Here is a 17,818-nt window from a genome sequence, read left to right as displayed (position 1 = left end):
GCTCCAGCAACCTCCCACAATCCTAGTGAGGATAAAGTGGCTTAGAGAATTAATTAATAACTGCAAATGTTGCATTTTTTCTCGCCGTGTTAACCTAGCAACAACAACAACGAAGCTAGCGCAAATACCATTGCAGAACAAGAAAGGTCGCTTAGGGCCCTTTAATCATTTTCCAACCCATTTTTCAGATAATAAAGACTAATCTTGAATAGAGGGAGGTCTGAGTAGGAAAAAAAGTAGGTTTTATTTTGTAGAGAGCCACACCCGCCGTTTAATTGAGACATGGCACGTATCACAGCGGAGGCCATCGTTTGATGAAGTACAAAAGATGCGATTGCATTGACTTCACCGACTCGCATTCCCATTGGCGCTGGGTTTTTATAACACTGGAGATAAATGGTTTCCCAGTCATCCATACTCTGTGGCTTTGTGATGCAGCCTATGATTCAGGAAGAAAAAAAAGAGCCTGAGGAGTGTTGAGGGAAAAGAAAATAGCCAAGATAAAATGCACTGTTGGAATTAGAATGGGGTGGGATTGGTCAGAAGCACTCAGAATAAGAAAAATAATGGATTTGAAAAAGAGAACTATAGTCTGCTTTCTCCTTGAAATATACGACCATGAATTCCATCCCCCAAAAAAACTGTCTGCCCGGGAGCTTAACTCTTGTTTTTCCAACCATTTGGCTACTTTTAAATCGAATTTTTGACATAAATGCTGGTGTCCCTGAAATGTTACGGCTTCTTTAAAGTTAAGTAACTGTTAAAAAACAATGCATTTCTCAACTTATTTTCTCCATTGACTGTCTGTTTTATATCTTCTGCCAAGGCAATGTAAGATGAACACTTTAAATTCATCAGTACTGGTAAATTGACCACATGGAAGGATGTTCTGGATCATTGGGCAGCTGCTGCCTCAACTATGAAAGACAGGACGAAAGTGAATGGCGCTAGTTGCAAATTAAAGAGAAGGAGTAATTTAAAAAGTCAAAGATAGAATGAAAAGACTTCGAAAATACTCACACTGAAATAGCCGCCGCCATTTAATTAGAGTTATTTCCATAACAAGAGAGACCTGCCTGGAAGACAAGGAAAAAGAGGACAGCTCTGTCAAAATGTAATTAGGCAAATATCATTTGGCCGCCGTCGAATTGAATAGACGTGAAGTCCGAAACACATTGACAAGTTCCTAAATATAAAACTAAACGTTATGTCACTGTTTAGATCTTCTGTGACGTGGATCAATATGTAATTACCTCAGTGAGGCCGTCTTTTGCCATCTCTTAACTCTCTCTTAAGCCACTTTTATTTTCAAGGGAACGACTCTGTGCTGATAGAGACAAGCAGACTTCCAATCAGTCAAAAAAATACACTTCTTACACAGTAAATCGCAGCCAAAAAGTTCATTGGTTAATACGTCTAAGCAGGCAGATACAACAGTAGCAAATGTGTTGATTTGATGATACATATACACAAACACATGTATACATATACACATACACACACATACACATACATATATATTCATATATACATACATGCATATATAACTGCGGACAAATAAGTGTAAAAGTCAAGAAAATCACAATTAAGAGGGCTTCATTCATCTAATTTGACATTTTTTAAATGAAAGTTTGTTAATAAAAAGAACATATTTAAATGTAATTGGCTTTTTGTTGTTGTTGTTGCGAATAACCCTCTTATATGGTATTAAATTCATCCCTAATCCTATGGCTGGCCGATTTTGGGAGGGTTTATGGATCGGGAAAAAATGCATTTTTACTTAATATTATCATGTTTAAAGTTGGCTGAGGCGAAGTTGAATCCAAGATGCAGGGAAAAAAAGGTGGTGTAATTGCTAGTGCAAAACATAGGCTTTTTAATTAGAAAAACAGTGAATCCAAAGGTGACAAAATAAACTAGGAACACACATACCAATGACTTACTGGAGGGGACCACAAGGTAAATGTAGGACTACTTTGAAAGACTCTCCTTATATACACACAAAAGGCTAATCAAATGAACTCACAACAGCTGGCTACGAGAGGAGGGGCAAACTAGCACACACATACACCTCCACCAAAGTTCCAACAAAACGTGACAAATATAATATATAAATATATATATATATTTCATTCTTTTGCATCATTTTCTGTTGTTGTTTCCCATGCAAATATACCAATATTAACTTTCCCTTTTCATATTCATTCATTCATTTTCTCAACCGCTTCACCCTTATTAGAGTCATGTGGGGTGCTGGAGCCTCTCCCATCTGACTTACGGCCAGAGTCGGGGGGATACTGTGAATGATGGACAGATGGACAACCATTCACTCTCGTACTTATACCTAGGGCCAATTTAGAGTGTCCAATAAGCCGTATCATAGAATGTGGTGGGAAACTGGAGAACCTGAAGAAAACCCACACAGGCCCGGGGAGAACATGCAAATCCGCACAGGTGAATTGACCTGGATTCAAACCCAGGACCCCAGAGCTGTGAGGCAACGTGCAAACCACTCAGTCGCCGGGCAGTCTATATATCTACTATATACACGATATTTCTTTTTTCAAAGATGGATGGGGTATTGGATTGTGATGAATAAAATCCATGTTGAGTTATCATCCCCAAAAATATGGGTGCTCGCTCTTACATGAAATGCGAGATAGGGCCGGAAAGCTCCGGAGGGAATGTAGGCACCCCCCGCCCTCCCCCAAATTCAATTAAGAGACTTCAAAGACACTCACCATGCAGCCATTGAGCGGTCACCAGTACTGCTTTATTTCAAAAAAGCATTTTATGAAAAGCAACTCATCGAAGCGGCTTGTGACGCATTGCGATAGTCCAAACATCCACTTAGCGTCCAGAACAAGCAGCTGCTGTTGTCTGATTGTGTCCTGCCCCAGCTGACTGGAGGAGACGTACTTTGTAGTGCATCCAACAAGAATGCCATTCTTCTATAATTAATATTCCATCTAAGAAAACACCAACATGGCTACCAATGTATATTTCATTGGATGAGTTACACCATGGGTTGCCCAGTGGAGAAGTGGTTGGCACGAATGACTCGCAATTCAAAGATCAACGGTTGTCAGGTTGCTGGTTTCCAACCTTCTGTGTAGAGTTTGCATTTTCTAGCGGTGACTGCATGGGTTTTCTACAGGTACTCTGGTTTCCTCCCACATCATGCCAAAAAACATGCAGGCCCGGCTGGTTGAATAGTCTTAATTGTCGCTACCAAACATATGGCCTGCGGTCCGGGACAGGCCCGTGGGGGTGTTCTGTCGGACTTTGTTGCCTATTCATACTGTATATACAGGTTTTAAATGCTTTCCTTTTGTGGTTATTTTTCAACACAAGTGCTTTAAAATTAGAATTTTGTGAGTCCTGTGATGGAATTCGCGCACTATTGCACTTTTCTCCATTTCTTACCAGCAGTCGCATTTGTTCTTTCGCCACCCGCCATCAATGAAAGCCTATGAGTTAACAAGACACCTTAAAATGCCCCAAAACCAATAGGAAGTAACCTGGAAATGGCCCAAAAAAATCAACAGAAAGCATCTAACACACAAGAAGTAGCCTTAAAATCCATCTGACCCTCAAATCAATTGGAAATAATCCAAAATTTACAGGAAGTGACCTGTAAGTACCTTAAAGTAACCCTAACACCAATTCAGGGCCCATCATTGGCTGAGGACAGCTACACTCCTCAACCCCAAAACCCTTGTGAGGATAATCCCTACCAAAACACATTGAATATAATCCAGGCGAAATTGAACAGGATTGCAACACATAGCATGTGATTCAAACTGAAAACATTTAAAAATACCGCAAATAAGCTCCAAACCATAGCTAAAATCCCATTTCATGATGTAATGAAAATAACATTGGGAGTGTTTTCCTGGGATCAAGCCTGACATTTTTTTTTACACTGTGCTAATCAGAGAGTCCACCAGGAGCTGGATACAATTATCATCACACACAAGCTCCGAGTGTGCATAGAGCAAGTTGCTCCTGGTGGGGCTAGTTTGAGCCAGGGGTCCCTTGGGCACCCTTCCTTTCCACCCTCCATCCAAATCCTCTGAATGATCCAGTGCCCAGACAGTCAGCCACTGTCTGCTGCTTGTAAATCTTTGCAGCCCCTTATGAGCTTTGCCCACACAATTGGAGGAAAGGGAAAAAAAAAAAAGAATGGGTAGCACACGCCAACTGTGTCTCGTTAAAGGAGGCCACAGAAGCCATTTAACACATTCGTCGCCATAGAAGGCGACAAATGTCAAATGCATTAAGATGGTGAAGGTTGTCAGGGATTGGGAATCTAATTTTTGGGTGTTTCCTTTGTTTAAGTGGTCAAAGTGACAATTTGCTAAAGCTTGTGTGTGGTCAATGTAAAAGTAAAATATTTTTCCAGGGACTCTGATTTGTTAAATATACTATGAAATTCATCCAAAGAGGCGGATCTTTTTGTTGTTGTCCCGTGTGCAATGATTTTTTGTTTAAAATATTCATGTAGTTGTCAATTAAAGATAGCAAGACTTCAGAAATTAGAGAATATTTAATGCTGTTTCCCCTAAAAACTAAATAAATTAGGACATAAGATCAAAGATAGATTAATAATAGTTAGGCTACTTTTTGTGTGTTTATTCTCCATTAACACTTCAAATACAAACAAATAGAAATAAAGTACTTTACTTTTTGTTTCCCCTTTATCGATAAACAATGTAAATATATTAATCATAACATTGAATAAAATGAATGAAAACAATTGATAAGAAGCTGAATTGCTAAAATGCTTTTTTTAAAGTAAAAAAAACATATTTAAAAAAAACAATGTTTACATCTCCCTCACTTTTATGGAAAATCTAAATGTATAAAAATCTATTAAGAGGCTCAATAAGAGAAAAAATGTTACCCAAAAAGTTCTCGATGAGCCATTGAAGGTGAAAATTGTGAACAAAGGGCGGCTTATACGAAATAAATCGTAAAATTCAACAATTTTAAGGCAATTTAAAGGGTACGCCTTATACGTGGAGGCGGCTAATATGCGAGAAAATACAGTATTGGTTGTAACCCTGGTTTCACCAGAACGCTGCCATTCTCCCCAAGTCAAAATGACGTCTACTGCCGCCAATGGCAGCCAAGAAGTTAAACTTTTTTGTAGGTTTTACAGCAGGTGAAGTGTTTCTCCCTTTTGTGATTCATCCAATTGATCCTTTTCTTTGTATTGAACATGCTAAAGATGTTTAACTTTGTGCTCTAGCTGCCGTTTAGCTTTGATAAAATGTTAAAAGCCGCGAGGGTGCTGACACGTTCCCATAAAAAAAAAAAACCCAACAAAAAAAGACATCTCTGTCTGATTTGAGATTGAGACGGAAATATCAAAGAGAGCCGCTAACTGGATTGATTTGTACACGCTCCCATTTCTATTTTTTGAATATTCTTTAATTATCTTGACTGTTTAAATGGAGGGCAAATGGTCCCTCCAGTGGCTTGCAAATCCATTATTGCCTGCCTAATTGGCTTGGCAAGCCTCGCCCCCTCATCCCGTCGCTTGTTCGCGCTAAGATTAAAATCCGGTGATTCTTTAATTTGCAAATGGAAGACAGTGCAATCTCGGTAATGAACCTTTAACACAAAAAAAAGTATGTATCGTCATCGGGAATGCTGCGGAAACTGTAAGTATTTCTAGTCACTTCTCTTTTGCAGTTAACAGCCTGTCAGCTTGCATACATCTGCCTTGAAATTTCCCACCCGAACTTGTTGTCGTTCTTAGCCCGGAGGGTTTCCGTGGAAAAACAGCTGGTAGCGTTCCCTTTCGATTTAGCCGATGCACATGAACCAAAAAAAGTGGAGCATTGCACTTTGCCAATGGACTATTTGCTGATTAAGTATCTCGCGAAGCACCGGGTGTATCCGAGCCAGACTCCCGTCCATCTCTTCTCTCTTTGTCTCCGTGGAAGCCGATGGATAATGAGCACTCATGCAGTCATTTTACCCAACGCAGCAAGGTGCAATTAGCCAGGGAGTCCTTTTATAATGATCGTCTTTCAGGTAATGAGAAAATAGCCTGAAAAGCATCAGCTCTTTCATTTGCTCAGCTGATGTTTGTCAAAGAGAACTGTCGATAGATAGGCGCCTAAACTTCTAACGCCGTTCCGAGTTGTGCCGATAACCTTAAGAGCCTTCACGCTCAACAGCCGCCGTGTAAATGAGTGCACTTGACTGGGCCACGGTTGGACGCTTTTGTTCTACCATGCGGGGAACTCCATAAGTCAATCCCATCCACTCCTCGGTACGACCAGGTTGCACTTATCGCATTATCAGCGGCTTGTTTCATCAAAGCGCCCCGGTTAAGTTTGCGTGTCCCAGATTTGACGGCTAACGCACGAGCCGAGTTGTCGGAAAAAAACAAAAGGGAAGGATTCCCAGCGTAAACCATCACCCTTCTTTCAACCAAAAATCCTTGGCTGTCTGAAAGAGGCCACGATCGAGTCCAGCTGCGAGAATCCGTATCAATCTGGGCTGTGATAAATGTACCAGCAGTTACGCTAAAACAGAAACTGAGCAATGCAAGTGACTTAAATAAAATATTGCATTATAGTGTTGCATCTACTTACAAATTTAAGGGTTACAATATTAATTTGGGCAATTAGAATATTTTGTATGTCATATTTTTACAAGTCAACGCTCTAATCTGTTCCAAGGTCCCCAATACTACCAACTAGACCCCATAAACATGATCAGAGTGATCCAATTTTTGATGAAAAATGTGAGAAAGAGGCCACTCGTTGGATGAGTGGTTCGCACATTGACCTCACAGGTCTGAAATCAAGGGTTCAATCCTAGGTGGGATCAGACTGTTCTTTGTGGAGTTTGCATGTTCTACCTGGGCTTGCGTAGGTGTTTTCCGGGTTCTCCACTTTCCTCCTGCATATCAAAAACATGCATGGTAGGCTAAATTGCCCATGGACATAAATGTATATGAGTTTGAATGGTTGTCTGTGTTTTTGTACCCTGGGTGTCCTTTGCTTGGTGCCGATGGTTGGCTGGGATAGGCTCCAACACCCCCTGTGACCCTTGCAAGAATAAGTAGTAGAGAAAATGAATGAATTAGAGAAAGATGAGACGTTTATAAATTGGGGTACCACTGTGTTTTGATGAGGGAAAAAATTAGCTCATAGGACCTATTGTCAAAAATCTGATTGGAATTTAAACAGGATTTGTTTCTCAATTGTGTTGTAATGATTTAATGAGCAAGATGATTGACTTTAGCTCTAAATATTTAGCAACACATGAAATATTTTGTCCCTCAAAACTACGATTCACCTTTTACTTTTCTTTAAAATATTTTCACAATATCTTGCTACATTCTGTGACTGTTTAAAATTCATTTTTTTATTGTTATTAGTCCCAATCTGAATATGCTTTGTTTTTATTCATTTTATATTTCTGCAAATTACATTCACAGACAAACAATGAGCAGACATTTACTGGCAGGCATTCTGTGAGCGTCACACATTATTAGAGTTGATATTTATTTCTACATGCTAAACACAGCTATTAAAAATGAAATACAGCAAACGTGCTTCTGCGTGTGTGAAAATCTGCCAAGCAAGGACTAAAGCAATTTTGAGCATGATTACTGGAGTGACGCCCACGTGGCACAACAGACAACTTCCACTTTCCCCTCCCATCCATTCTCGCCTGTCTCATTAGCCTTCATGCAATTCTAGAGCCATTCATTGTTTATGTAGAGTCATTTCTGCTCCATACAAGTGTTTCCAATTTGTCACCACATCTTGTTGACATAATGTTGTCGCACTGTCACTGCTTTCTATTACCATATGAATGCCATTTTAACTCATTCCGACCTCCTAGATTGCTTGCGGTTTGGCTGGAATCAGGAAAAAATGGCTCCCTGTGCCAGATGTCTAAATGAGATCTTCCTCGCCAATTTTAAGGAAATGGGTATCCCTCTAAATATCCTATTTTGGTAAAAAATGAAATAAAAACATCTATGAGCTTTATTTTTCACAATGAATAGGCAAAAAGTATAATTTAAAAAAATATTAGCAGAAACTAAGAAGAAACATATTAAAGTAACAATAGTGTATTGGAGAGGAAAAGTCTAGATTGGTATCTGTTAGCATAGCTGTTTTTTTTCAGATAACTATAGCCTAATAAAAACATAACGGGTCAGAGAGGGGGGGGGGGGGAATAATCCTTTTTTAAGTGGCCAGATGGCCAAAATATCATATTTTCTTGCATATTAGCCGCATCTGCATATAAGCCGCATCTGCATATAAGCCACACTCTTAATGTTGCCTTAAAATCATTGAATTTTACAATTTCTCTCATATACAATTTTCACCTCCATATTCATAGTTTTAATGAGTAATAATGTCTTACTTTGAAGGTAAAATCATAGCAATATTTATGCAAGATATGTATTTTTTTTTTCTTGAATTTTATTCACAGATGTCAAATTACATTTTGTTGACCGTATCGGCTGCATTGACTTTCCAAATGGCGCTTCGTCCTAATTTATGCACATATAAGCCACACCCTCATCTTTTTTTGGAGCAAAAAATCTGGCCTATATGCGAGAAAATACGGTATACATCTCTATTAGCTACAAAAAAATGTTCCCCCTTAAAAAATGTTACACAAGTACTTGTCATACCCTAACAAACTAAATAAATAATTGCAACTCAATAACCTTCGTTAAAAAAAAACAATTCAGCGAGTGGGGTTCATACAAAAGATAAGTTTGTTCTATTACGGATGAACCTTCATTTGCATTAATGACTTAACCCCAGACCTAATTAGCATAGGATGCACTTGATTTATGATAATAGCTTTGGCGTTTGCTTGAACCTATTAGCTTTTATTAAGTCACACTGCTGTATGTCTTTGCACACACGCACACATTTATGTATAGCGTACGTGTTTGCCAATGAACATGGGTGCAAGAACCGTGGCTACATCAAGTTCTTCATTATGGGATTCCAGGCCAGCCTATTTCCATGCGAGTCCACTTTTAATACGATTAAATTCCCTAAGACTTTAAGATAAGTCCATGCATCTTCATGACTAATTTCTCAAACATGGAAAAGATATTATTCTCCAAAAAAAGGTCGGAAAAGTTGACTTATTACCACACAATACTGACTAAGTGGGAAATCTCTTGGACATGGAAGGCCAACATATGCTTGCTTTAATTTGATTTTCCTCTACGCTTCTCGTTAAGTCCTTTACCAATTCTTGTTATGCAGTCAAAAGGGAAATGGGGTAACATTTTCACCATGGGACAAATAAGCTGCATTTTGGTTGTGCTTCTCAACACTGCAACTGCGTATTTGATGCAAAAATGGATTAAAGCTAATCCTTTGGAAAACGTGTTTCTTTCAAAGCATATCCCTTTGTAAGTGTGTGCTACTATAAGCTTTAATCTGTGTATTTGGTATCATCCTTGTCAAGGGAAGGGGTACACAAATGATTATTTGCTTGACCCAAAGACGCCTCACACCTATGATATCTAATTCGATCTTAGTGAGTGCTGTTAGCTAACCTTTTAACTTAAAAATGCTTACCCTATCAAAGTTGCCGTTTGGAATTTGATAGATTGGAATTCAGTGTATATATAGTAATTGTCTTTGTAAATTAAACAAAGAAATGTGCTTTTTGTTGCAATTTGCGAACAGTAGGTGTTCGATGATTAAATAAATGTTAGCAAGGAAAAACATCCTTTTTTCAGTTGTGCAGTACCAAAATTAGGTTGTAAAAAATATTTAAATCATATTTTCCAATAATAACCTTAGTCAGCCAAAGCATTGAATTTGGCTATTTTTGTTGTACAGTGTTCCCTTTGCTTATCGCTGTTAATGGGGACTGGGACCACCCACGATAAGTGCATTTTCGCAAAGTAGGGATTCCCCTTCCAAAATGCGTAATATGCATTTAACTCCAATTGTTTTATTTATTTTTTTATATTTTTTACCCCCCTGTATACAGTACACCATACAGAATACGGGTAGAGAGAGTGAAATTCATGTTATAACAAAAAAACTGTAAAATATGTTGTTTCAATGTAATATTTGTATTTTTCCCCCCCAAAAAACTGCGAAGCTCTGCATCCGCATTAACTGAAGCGTGAAGTAGCGGGGGAACACTGTAATTTGTTGGACATTTCCTTTTTTTCTACTTCAAGGTTTGTTTCAATAATTTCATAAAGAGCCTAAACTTTTGCATTATACTTATGTATGATTTTATCACCTAAACTCATTAGCTGCGATAGCAAAACAGTTTTTAAAAAATATCTTCTTTTTTTTACCCGATTGGGCCCGATTTGTGATCGGGAACATCCCTATTATAGACAACTCATTGCTTAAAACCGCCTTTTGAGAGTTTTCTCATTTATATAATTATCGCTTAATATCTATTACATTAATGACCATTTCCTCCTCCAGGGGACTAAGGGTCCCCTATCCTCGGGAAACCTAGATCCGCCCCTGTTTGAAAATCTAAATCAGTGATTTTCAAACTTTTTTGGCCACCGCCCCCTTCACCGCCGGGCCAAAATGCCAACGCCCCCTTCACCGCCGGGCCAAAATGCCAACGCCCCCCTCTTTACCCCTTTCCAACGAACGAAGCTTAAATAAATAGAAGACAGGCGCCTCAGATATTATTCGCTAATTTCGTTTCTTTTAATAGACCAATGCGCAGTTCACCTCGAATCATAAAAATTGATAGCTGATGCATTAAGCCGGTCGCTGTGCGCATACGTCTGTGGTTAAGCGTTGCCGGCGCGCTATTGTGTGCTCCTCTGCGGCTGACTGGATGGTGGTGGTTTCCCCAGTCGCCTGCATCGACGATAAACTCGCGACAATTAGTGATATACGGTATATGCGCGCTGCTCGTGAGCGCTCGAGCAGACAACGTTTCTTGTTTCAATAAAGCTTGTTTTTTGTCGACTTTTTATTACAGACAATCAATTTTTCCGGTCTTTCTACAAACACCAACGTCACATTTTACTGTAATTGCTCCATCGCCCCCTTCACTATTTCAACGCCCCCCATTCGCCTGTTTATTCGTCAGCGCCCCCCTGAAAGTTCACACCGCCCCCCGGGGGGCGGTACCGCCCACTTTGAAAACCACTGATCTAAATGATCACCACCAACAGCAGAAACATAAATACAACATTGTACATTGTTGGAGTTAAATTATCACTAAATTTGTGGTTGGAATCAGTATTACCAGTCTTTTGTTTATTAGTCTTTGAATCCCCACCTTAATAAAAACTCCCAAGTCATTTTCGGACCTGGCACTTCCCTGTAAATTGCCACTGTGCTGCCCTCTGCAGTTCATTCTTGAAGAAAATCCTGTCTACAGAATTCCATATTTTCCAAATCTTGCTGACTAAAACACGTCATTTACAGCTTCGACTTCCAAAGCATACTTTACAATCACGCCAATTGTAAAGGGAAAAAAATAATGTTAAAAAAGAAGTAATTAAGCAATGTCCTCCATCCCTGTGCCGCCATCTATGGGTCCCCTTTTGAGACGCCCCCTCCTGCAACTTTCTCCCTCCCATCACGCCCCCCCCCCCTCCTCCGACAAACCCTTTTAAACTATTACGTTCCATTCCCTCGCCATGGCAGCCGTGTGGATGGAGGATTTCTGCCTTTGGCGCACCCTCTCCTCTCCTGTTGCAACACGACGGTAATTGTTCCGTGATTGTTCCGTTTCTGGCGCTTTGGATGCGGCAGTTTTTTTAATTTATTTTTGGCGCAAAGCACCCGAGCAACTTCCACTAGTTGCGGCAAGAAAGACTTGGATTTGTGCATCCTCACGCTGAATTAGACGCCATATGATTGGCGTGAAAGGGGGTTGCTGTTGCTGGTGGTGGTGGGGGGGTCGCTTTGCTTGCACACCAAGAAGCTGGCTGGTGCGGACGCGGACGAAGAGAGGGGGAGACGCGGAGGAAAGAGGGGGAAGGGGGGCTGTGGGGGGATTCGTGCTTCTTTCTCCCTGAATGAAAGTCACGGCTCCGGTCTCCTCTAAATGTGGGATTACTGGGCTTTCTCTTGTTTTATTTTGCCTTCATTTCACACCAAAGTACCCTGATTTTTTCCCCTTTTTAGTCCCAACTTTGATCGTGGTGTTCTTTAAAAAATGACACTGCTAAATTCAGAAGACTGGAGCCAATATCGGCGCGCCAGCTGACTGCTCAAAAGAGACTGAGATGGAGCTTCAGGCAGAGGAGACTTGAATCTTAAGAATTCTCCACGCGGCTGCTGGACTGAAATCCATGTTTGGAGCAAGACCGGAGCCCAAAAAGAGGCTATGGGCGTGATGTCTATTTTATTTTCATATTTTTTTTCCATGGCTGTGGCGGATGCGTTGGCGTTTTTTTCCCCGGGAATCTGCACGGTAAGTGGATCGGGAGCTATCCTTGGTTCAGGAGCTATCCGTGGTTCTGAAATGGACGTCATATTCAAGTTGATTTCTGGCTTTGCCACGGCAGTTTTTATGCATTTACAAATGGTGCGCGTGAACATTGATGTCGTGATTCATGGGGAATAAAGTCCATGTTTGGAAGGATAGAATGAAAATGCCAAAAACGTTTTGCTGGTGTGTTAGATTTTGGGCATGTGGACTGCGCTAGTGTGTGAGCTTTTGTGTTCTTTTAAGGAGGAAGGGAATGGGGGTGATGTGTGTGTATGCATGTGTGTGTGTGTGTGTGTGTGTGTGTGTGTGTGTGAACGAGAGAGGGGGTGAGAGGACGAGGAGAGGGAAACTATCAAGTCTTCTAAAGCAGATGTCATAGATTCCATGCTTTGCAAAAATTATGTAGCTCTTTCATAAAACTGCAGTCAGATCAATTTTCATTGACCAGAAAGCTAGCAACATGGTGGCAGACGTTTCCGTTTGTCGATGTTTTAATGTTCTCCTTTCTTTTAAACGTGTCACCTCAGCCGATTTATGCATTTATTTTGCTTGCTGTGGAGCAATATACTCCCACCTTTTAAATTCAGGGTTGGGGGGTGGGGGGGGGGGGAGCAGCTGCCTCGCCGATGTCTGGTATGTGGGATGAGTGATAAATCTTTTGGCGACGGGGGGTTAAGCTCGTGGTGCTTGTTTGAAAAACAAAATGTAAAAAAAGACATACTGTGTCTACTATATATGTCATTTTAAAAAAAGGGACAAGTGGTCATTTGGTATGACGCTTTCGAATCCTGTCCATCTGCATGTTACGTATTCAACTTTACTAGGAGTGAATAGACATTTCTATAGGATTTATGTGTTTAAATGGTGCATATGTGGGTGTTGGAAAAACCCTTAAAGCCAAAGGACGTCACGCGTCTGCCTAGCGAGATCATGTCCGGCCTTCTTATAATGCGCGTCTTTAAATTTAGCTAATGAAAGGTGCATTGGGGGCAAGTTGAATTGTGCATGTGTAACACGGCACCCGTCCTTTTTTTTCTTCTTTTTTCTCCTTCCCTAGATGACACCTCACACTGAGAGCCAACTTGAGTGAGCTGGGGCGTCAACTCCCAGGAAACATGCATATCTGGGCCCTACGTATAATCCTAGTGATTGCATCATCTCTAAGGCTGATCGAGATGTATGACAATTACGGGGAAATCTGCCGCGACCTATGCACGTGCGAGGAGAAGGAAGGTATTCTTACCGTCAGCTGCGAGAACCGCGGAATCATCCGATTGACGGAGATCAGCCCGGTTCAGTTCTCGGCGTACCACCTCCTGCTGACGGGGAACCTGCTGAAGAAACTCTCGGTCAACGATTTCCTCAATTACACCGGAGTGAGCATCCTGCACTTGGGGAACAATGACATTTCCGAGATTGAATCCGGGGCCTTCAACGGGCTCCAGGGATTAAAAAGGTTGCACTTGAACAACAACAAAATAGACGCGCTGAAAGACGACACCTTGGCCGGCCTGGAGAGTTTGGAATACCTTCAAATTGATTACAACTACATCAGCAACATCGAACCCAACGCGCTGAGCCGACTGCACCAGTTGACGGTGATGATCTTGAACGACAACCTGCTCTCTTTCCTGCCCGGCAACATCTTCCGCAACGTGCCCCTCACGCACTTGGACCTGAGGGGGAACCGCTTAAAAATGTTCCCCTACGTCGGCCTGCTGGAGCACATGGACAAGGTGGTGGAATTACAGCTGGAGGAGAACCCGTGGAACTGCTCGTGCGAGCTGATTGCGCTCAAGGCCTGGCTTGAGAGCATCGCCTACACGGCTCTAGTGGGCGAAGTAGTGTGCGAGACCCCCTTCCGGCTCCACGGGCGGGACCTGGACGAGGTGTCCAAGCAGGAATTGTGCCCCAGGAGGCCCCAGGAGGACTCGGCAAGGCCGGCGCCCCCGAGCGGCACCAACGGATATTACCAGACCACGCCGGCGGCCGTCACCGCCTCGGCCACCTCGTCGGCGGTCTTCCGCTCGTCGTCGCGGCCCACAAAGGGAACGCGGCAATTCAACCGGACCCGGCTAAAGCCTACTTCCCGCCTGCCGGGGGGTAGCCCGTACAACTACGGCCCCATCATCGCGTTCCAGACCAAGTCCCCCGTGCCTTTGGACTGCCCCGCCGCCTGCACGTGCAACCTGCAGATATCGGAAATCGGCCTGAACGTCAATTGCCAAGAGCGAAAGATCGAGAGCATCTCCGACCTGAAGCCCAAGCCGTACAATCCGAAAAAAATGTACCTCACCGGCAATTACATTCCCGTGGTACGCAGATCAGATTTGGTCGACGCCGTTGGATTGGATTTGCTTCACCTTGGAAACAACAGGATAACCGTGATCCATGACAGAGCTTTTGGGGATTTAACCAATCTGCGTAGGCTGTATTTAAATGGTAATCTCATGGACAGACTCACGGGGGAAATGTTTTTCGGTTTGCAGAACTTGCAATATCTGTATTTAGAATACAATAAAATCAAGGAGGTGGACGGCGGCGCCTTTCGCTACCTGACCAATCTCCAGCTGCTTTTTCTGAACAACAACCTGCTGAAAACGCTGCCGGTGGGGATTTTTTCCAGCCTCTCCTTGTCCCGACTCAATCTTCGCAACAACCGCTTCCAAAACCTGCCCGTCAGCGGCGTCTTGGACCAGCTCAAGCTCCTGGTACAGATCGACCTCTTTGAGAACCCCTGGGACTGCTCCTGCGACCTAGTGGGAATGAAGATATGGCTAGAGCAGCTCAGCGCCGGCACAGTGGTCAACGAGGTGGTGTGCCAGACCCCCAAGCGCCACGCCAAGACCGACCTCCGCTCCGTCTCCTCGGAGCAGCTGTGCCCCGACTACTCGGACGCCGACGCCTCGCCGATCCCCCCCACCGAGGAGCCCTTGGACGACCGGGCGGTCCTCACCGAGGCCCCCCGCAGATTCAACCCGCCCGGCGGCTCCGTACCCCTCTCCGTGCTAATCCTGAGCCTGCTCCTGGTCTTCATCCTGTCCGTCTTCGTGGCGGCCGGCCTCTTCGTGGTGGTGATGAAGAAGCGCAAAAAATCCCAGAGCGACCGCACCAGCGCCAACGACTCCGACGTGAGCTCCTTCAACTTGCAGTACAGCCTGTACAGCAACCGCTCGGGCCCCAAAGCCAAGGCGCCGGCGGGCCACGTCTACGAGTACATACCGCACCCCATGGGTCACATGTGCAAAAACCCCATCTACAGATCCAGGGAGGGCAACGCGGTGGAGGATTACCGGGACCTCCACGAGCTCAAGGTGACCTACAGGAGTACCCCGGATGAGGAGAGGAACCGTACTACCTTGAGGAGCCCAGCCTACAGCGTCAGCACCATCGAACCGCGGGACAACCCCTCCCCGGTCCAGGACGCGGACCACTTCTTCCGAGGAATCCTGGAGGCCGCCGACAAGCAGTCCCCTCACCAGTCCATCCCGCCCCTCCCGGTTGGGGCCGCTTTAGAGTACAAGTACACGGGCCCGGTGTCCTACACCTACAACCCCAATTTTGATGTCAGGCGCCAGTTCTTGCACCCGGACCGGATTAGAGAGACGGTGCTGTACGGCACCTCGCCTAGTACTGTTTACGTGGAGCCCAACAGGAATGAATACTTGGAGTTAAAAGCAAAACTGCAATCTGAGCCCGATTACCTCGAAGTTCTTGAGAAACAGACCACCTTCAGTCAGTTCTGAGCCGCAACGTCGTTCATGCAAACCAAGCATTTTTTTGTCCCGTTTTAACCCTTCGGGAAACTGTTTCTTGGGTGCCTTGGCACGCGCGGTACTACATGGACAAGCAGGAAGGGAAAGAGGAAAAATCCCGCGGGGTGTGCCGTACTATTTTCTTTTCATCTTTTCATTTTTTTTGTTTTGTTTCCGAGTGACATTGGAAGAATGGCGGATGAACACAATTGCTAACTAACAATGCAAATTTTATTTTTATATAGCGATGATTACCAATTTGAAGTGTCTAGGTATGCCCAGCTTCAAATTCAGGAATAAAACTACGCATAGGGTTTATTGTCAGAGGCAGAAAAAAAAGAAAAAAAATGTTGATACAATCACTCCTGGAAAAACAACAACCACAACGACAACAACAACAACAACGGAACTGTACAGCAGATGATAAAACTGTGTAGGATTAAATCCCTGCTGTAGTCTGTAAGTAAGTATTTATTGATATAACCTGCCATGTTTCAATATCAAACTTTTGATTCAACTTCAACATGACCTGTGACATCACCATTTTCTGAAGGAAAAACGAAAAAAAAAGGCTTTTGTTTTGTCGTTTCATTTCCTGTAGCTTGGCATTGTAAAGTGGCTTTCTAGTTTTGGAAGGAAATGGCACATCCCAAATATATAAATATATAGATGACTGTGTCAATTGACGGAAAGACGGGGGAAAAAAAAGTGTCTTTGTATGATTTCAGCACTTTTTTTTTGCAATTAGAAGTTCACAGGATCTCATATAAATGGAGATTGTTTTAAAATGAAGCAAGGGGGGAGGGGTTCATTCTTAATATATAGAGTTATCGGAACAAAAAAGAAAAAAAAGGACTCCTAAGTATGATTTGATTATGTTGTGTAATGATGCTATTTTAGTCTGTGTAACACCTATTTTTATACAAGCATTGGCAGAATCTCTATCCCTAATCAAGTCTATGTTTTGGATTGCTTTGCACTTCTTGCACTATATTGACCAAACTATGTTGTTGTCATCAAATAAACATGATGTCGGTTCTCATGATATGAGTAGTGCCAAATATGAGAAGGGGGAGGGGCCTGTACAAGCCACATATGTATTATGTAAGTGTAGACTCTGAGGTCTATGCTAAGGGGGTCAAAATCAGGGGCTACGTTCTTGCCAACGAGATCTCATGTGGTCTGGAACGGTTTATTTTTTGGCCTAAAAAGGGCAGATGTTTTAATACATATATTTGGGTTTATTTTATTTAAGAAAAGATAATACGAAAGATGCATGAGTGAATGGGTTTTTAGTCATTAAAAGGAAAAAATAAAACCGGTTTTGGATTTTACACCCAAAAATTAGCTTCAAAATGGCTGCCAGACCCGAAACAATAACAAATATAACAACAATTGATAACAAATCAATCTTTTAACACAAGACAGAACTTGATTAATGTCGATGGATTCCGATATCAACTCAAATTGTATGAAATGTCTCCAATTATGGGTATTTTGTCAAGCCTCGACTGAAGAGCGTAACAAATTCTCCACAACGGACATGAGATTATATTTTTTTGTCTCTATTTTTCTAAGTAGCGCAAAAACAAAGAACTGCCTCCGAATTTAGAGTCGGC

General features: G+C 42.5%; 1 protein-coding gene and 1 long non-coding RNA gene across 3 annotated transcripts in view; one reads left to right on the top strand and one right to left on the bottom strand.

Moving 5' to 3' along the window:
* Positions 1–619: 619 nt before the first annotated feature.
* Positions 620–17,818, bottom strand: part of LOC144201884 (uncharacterized) — a 29,976-nt gene continuing 12,777 nt past the window's right edge. Inside the window, exons 2-5 of one of the 2 annotated variants that reach the window (XR_013327411.1) lie at positions 13,688–13,775; positions 1,254–1,327; positions 1,021–1,076; positions 620–917 (exon numbers count right to left, since the gene is read on the bottom strand). This is a non-coding gene — a long non-coding RNA (uncharacterized LOC144201884). Of the gene's footprint in view, positions 918–1,020; positions 1,077–1,253; positions 1,328–1,780; positions 1,995–13,687; positions 13,776–17,818 lie in introns of those variants that run through there. The other variant, XR_013327412.1, reaches the window with a different exon arrangement.
* On the top strand, positions 12,009–17,244 carry slitrk5 (SLIT and NTRK like family member 5). Its single transcript, XM_077724696.1, has 2 exons — positions 12,009–12,426; positions 13,502–17,244. Exon 2 carries the CDS (start codon positions 13,560–13,562, stop codon positions 16,188–16,190), a length of 2,631 nt encoding a protein of 876 aa, XP_077580822.1. The 5' UTR covers positions 12,009–12,426; positions 13,502–13,559; the 3' UTR covers positions 16,191–17,244.

This window comes from Stigmatopora nigra, chromosome 1, assembly GCF_051989575.1.
Source record: "Stigmatopora nigra isolate UIUO_SnigA chromosome 1, RoL_Snig_1.1, whole genome shotgun sequence".
Lineage (NCBI taxonomy): Eukaryota > Metazoa > Chordata > Actinopteri > Syngnathiformes > Syngnathidae > Stigmatopora > Stigmatopora nigra.
The sequence above is the reverse complement of the archived record's forward strand: the minus strand, read 5'-3'. Positions and strand labels throughout refer to the sequence as shown.

What these genes read in the sequence shown, in the direction of transcription:
- slitrk5 (XM_077724696.1), top strand. Translation starts at nt 13,560, where the DNA reads ATGCATATCTGGGCCCTACGTATAATCCTAGTGATTGCATCATCTCTA.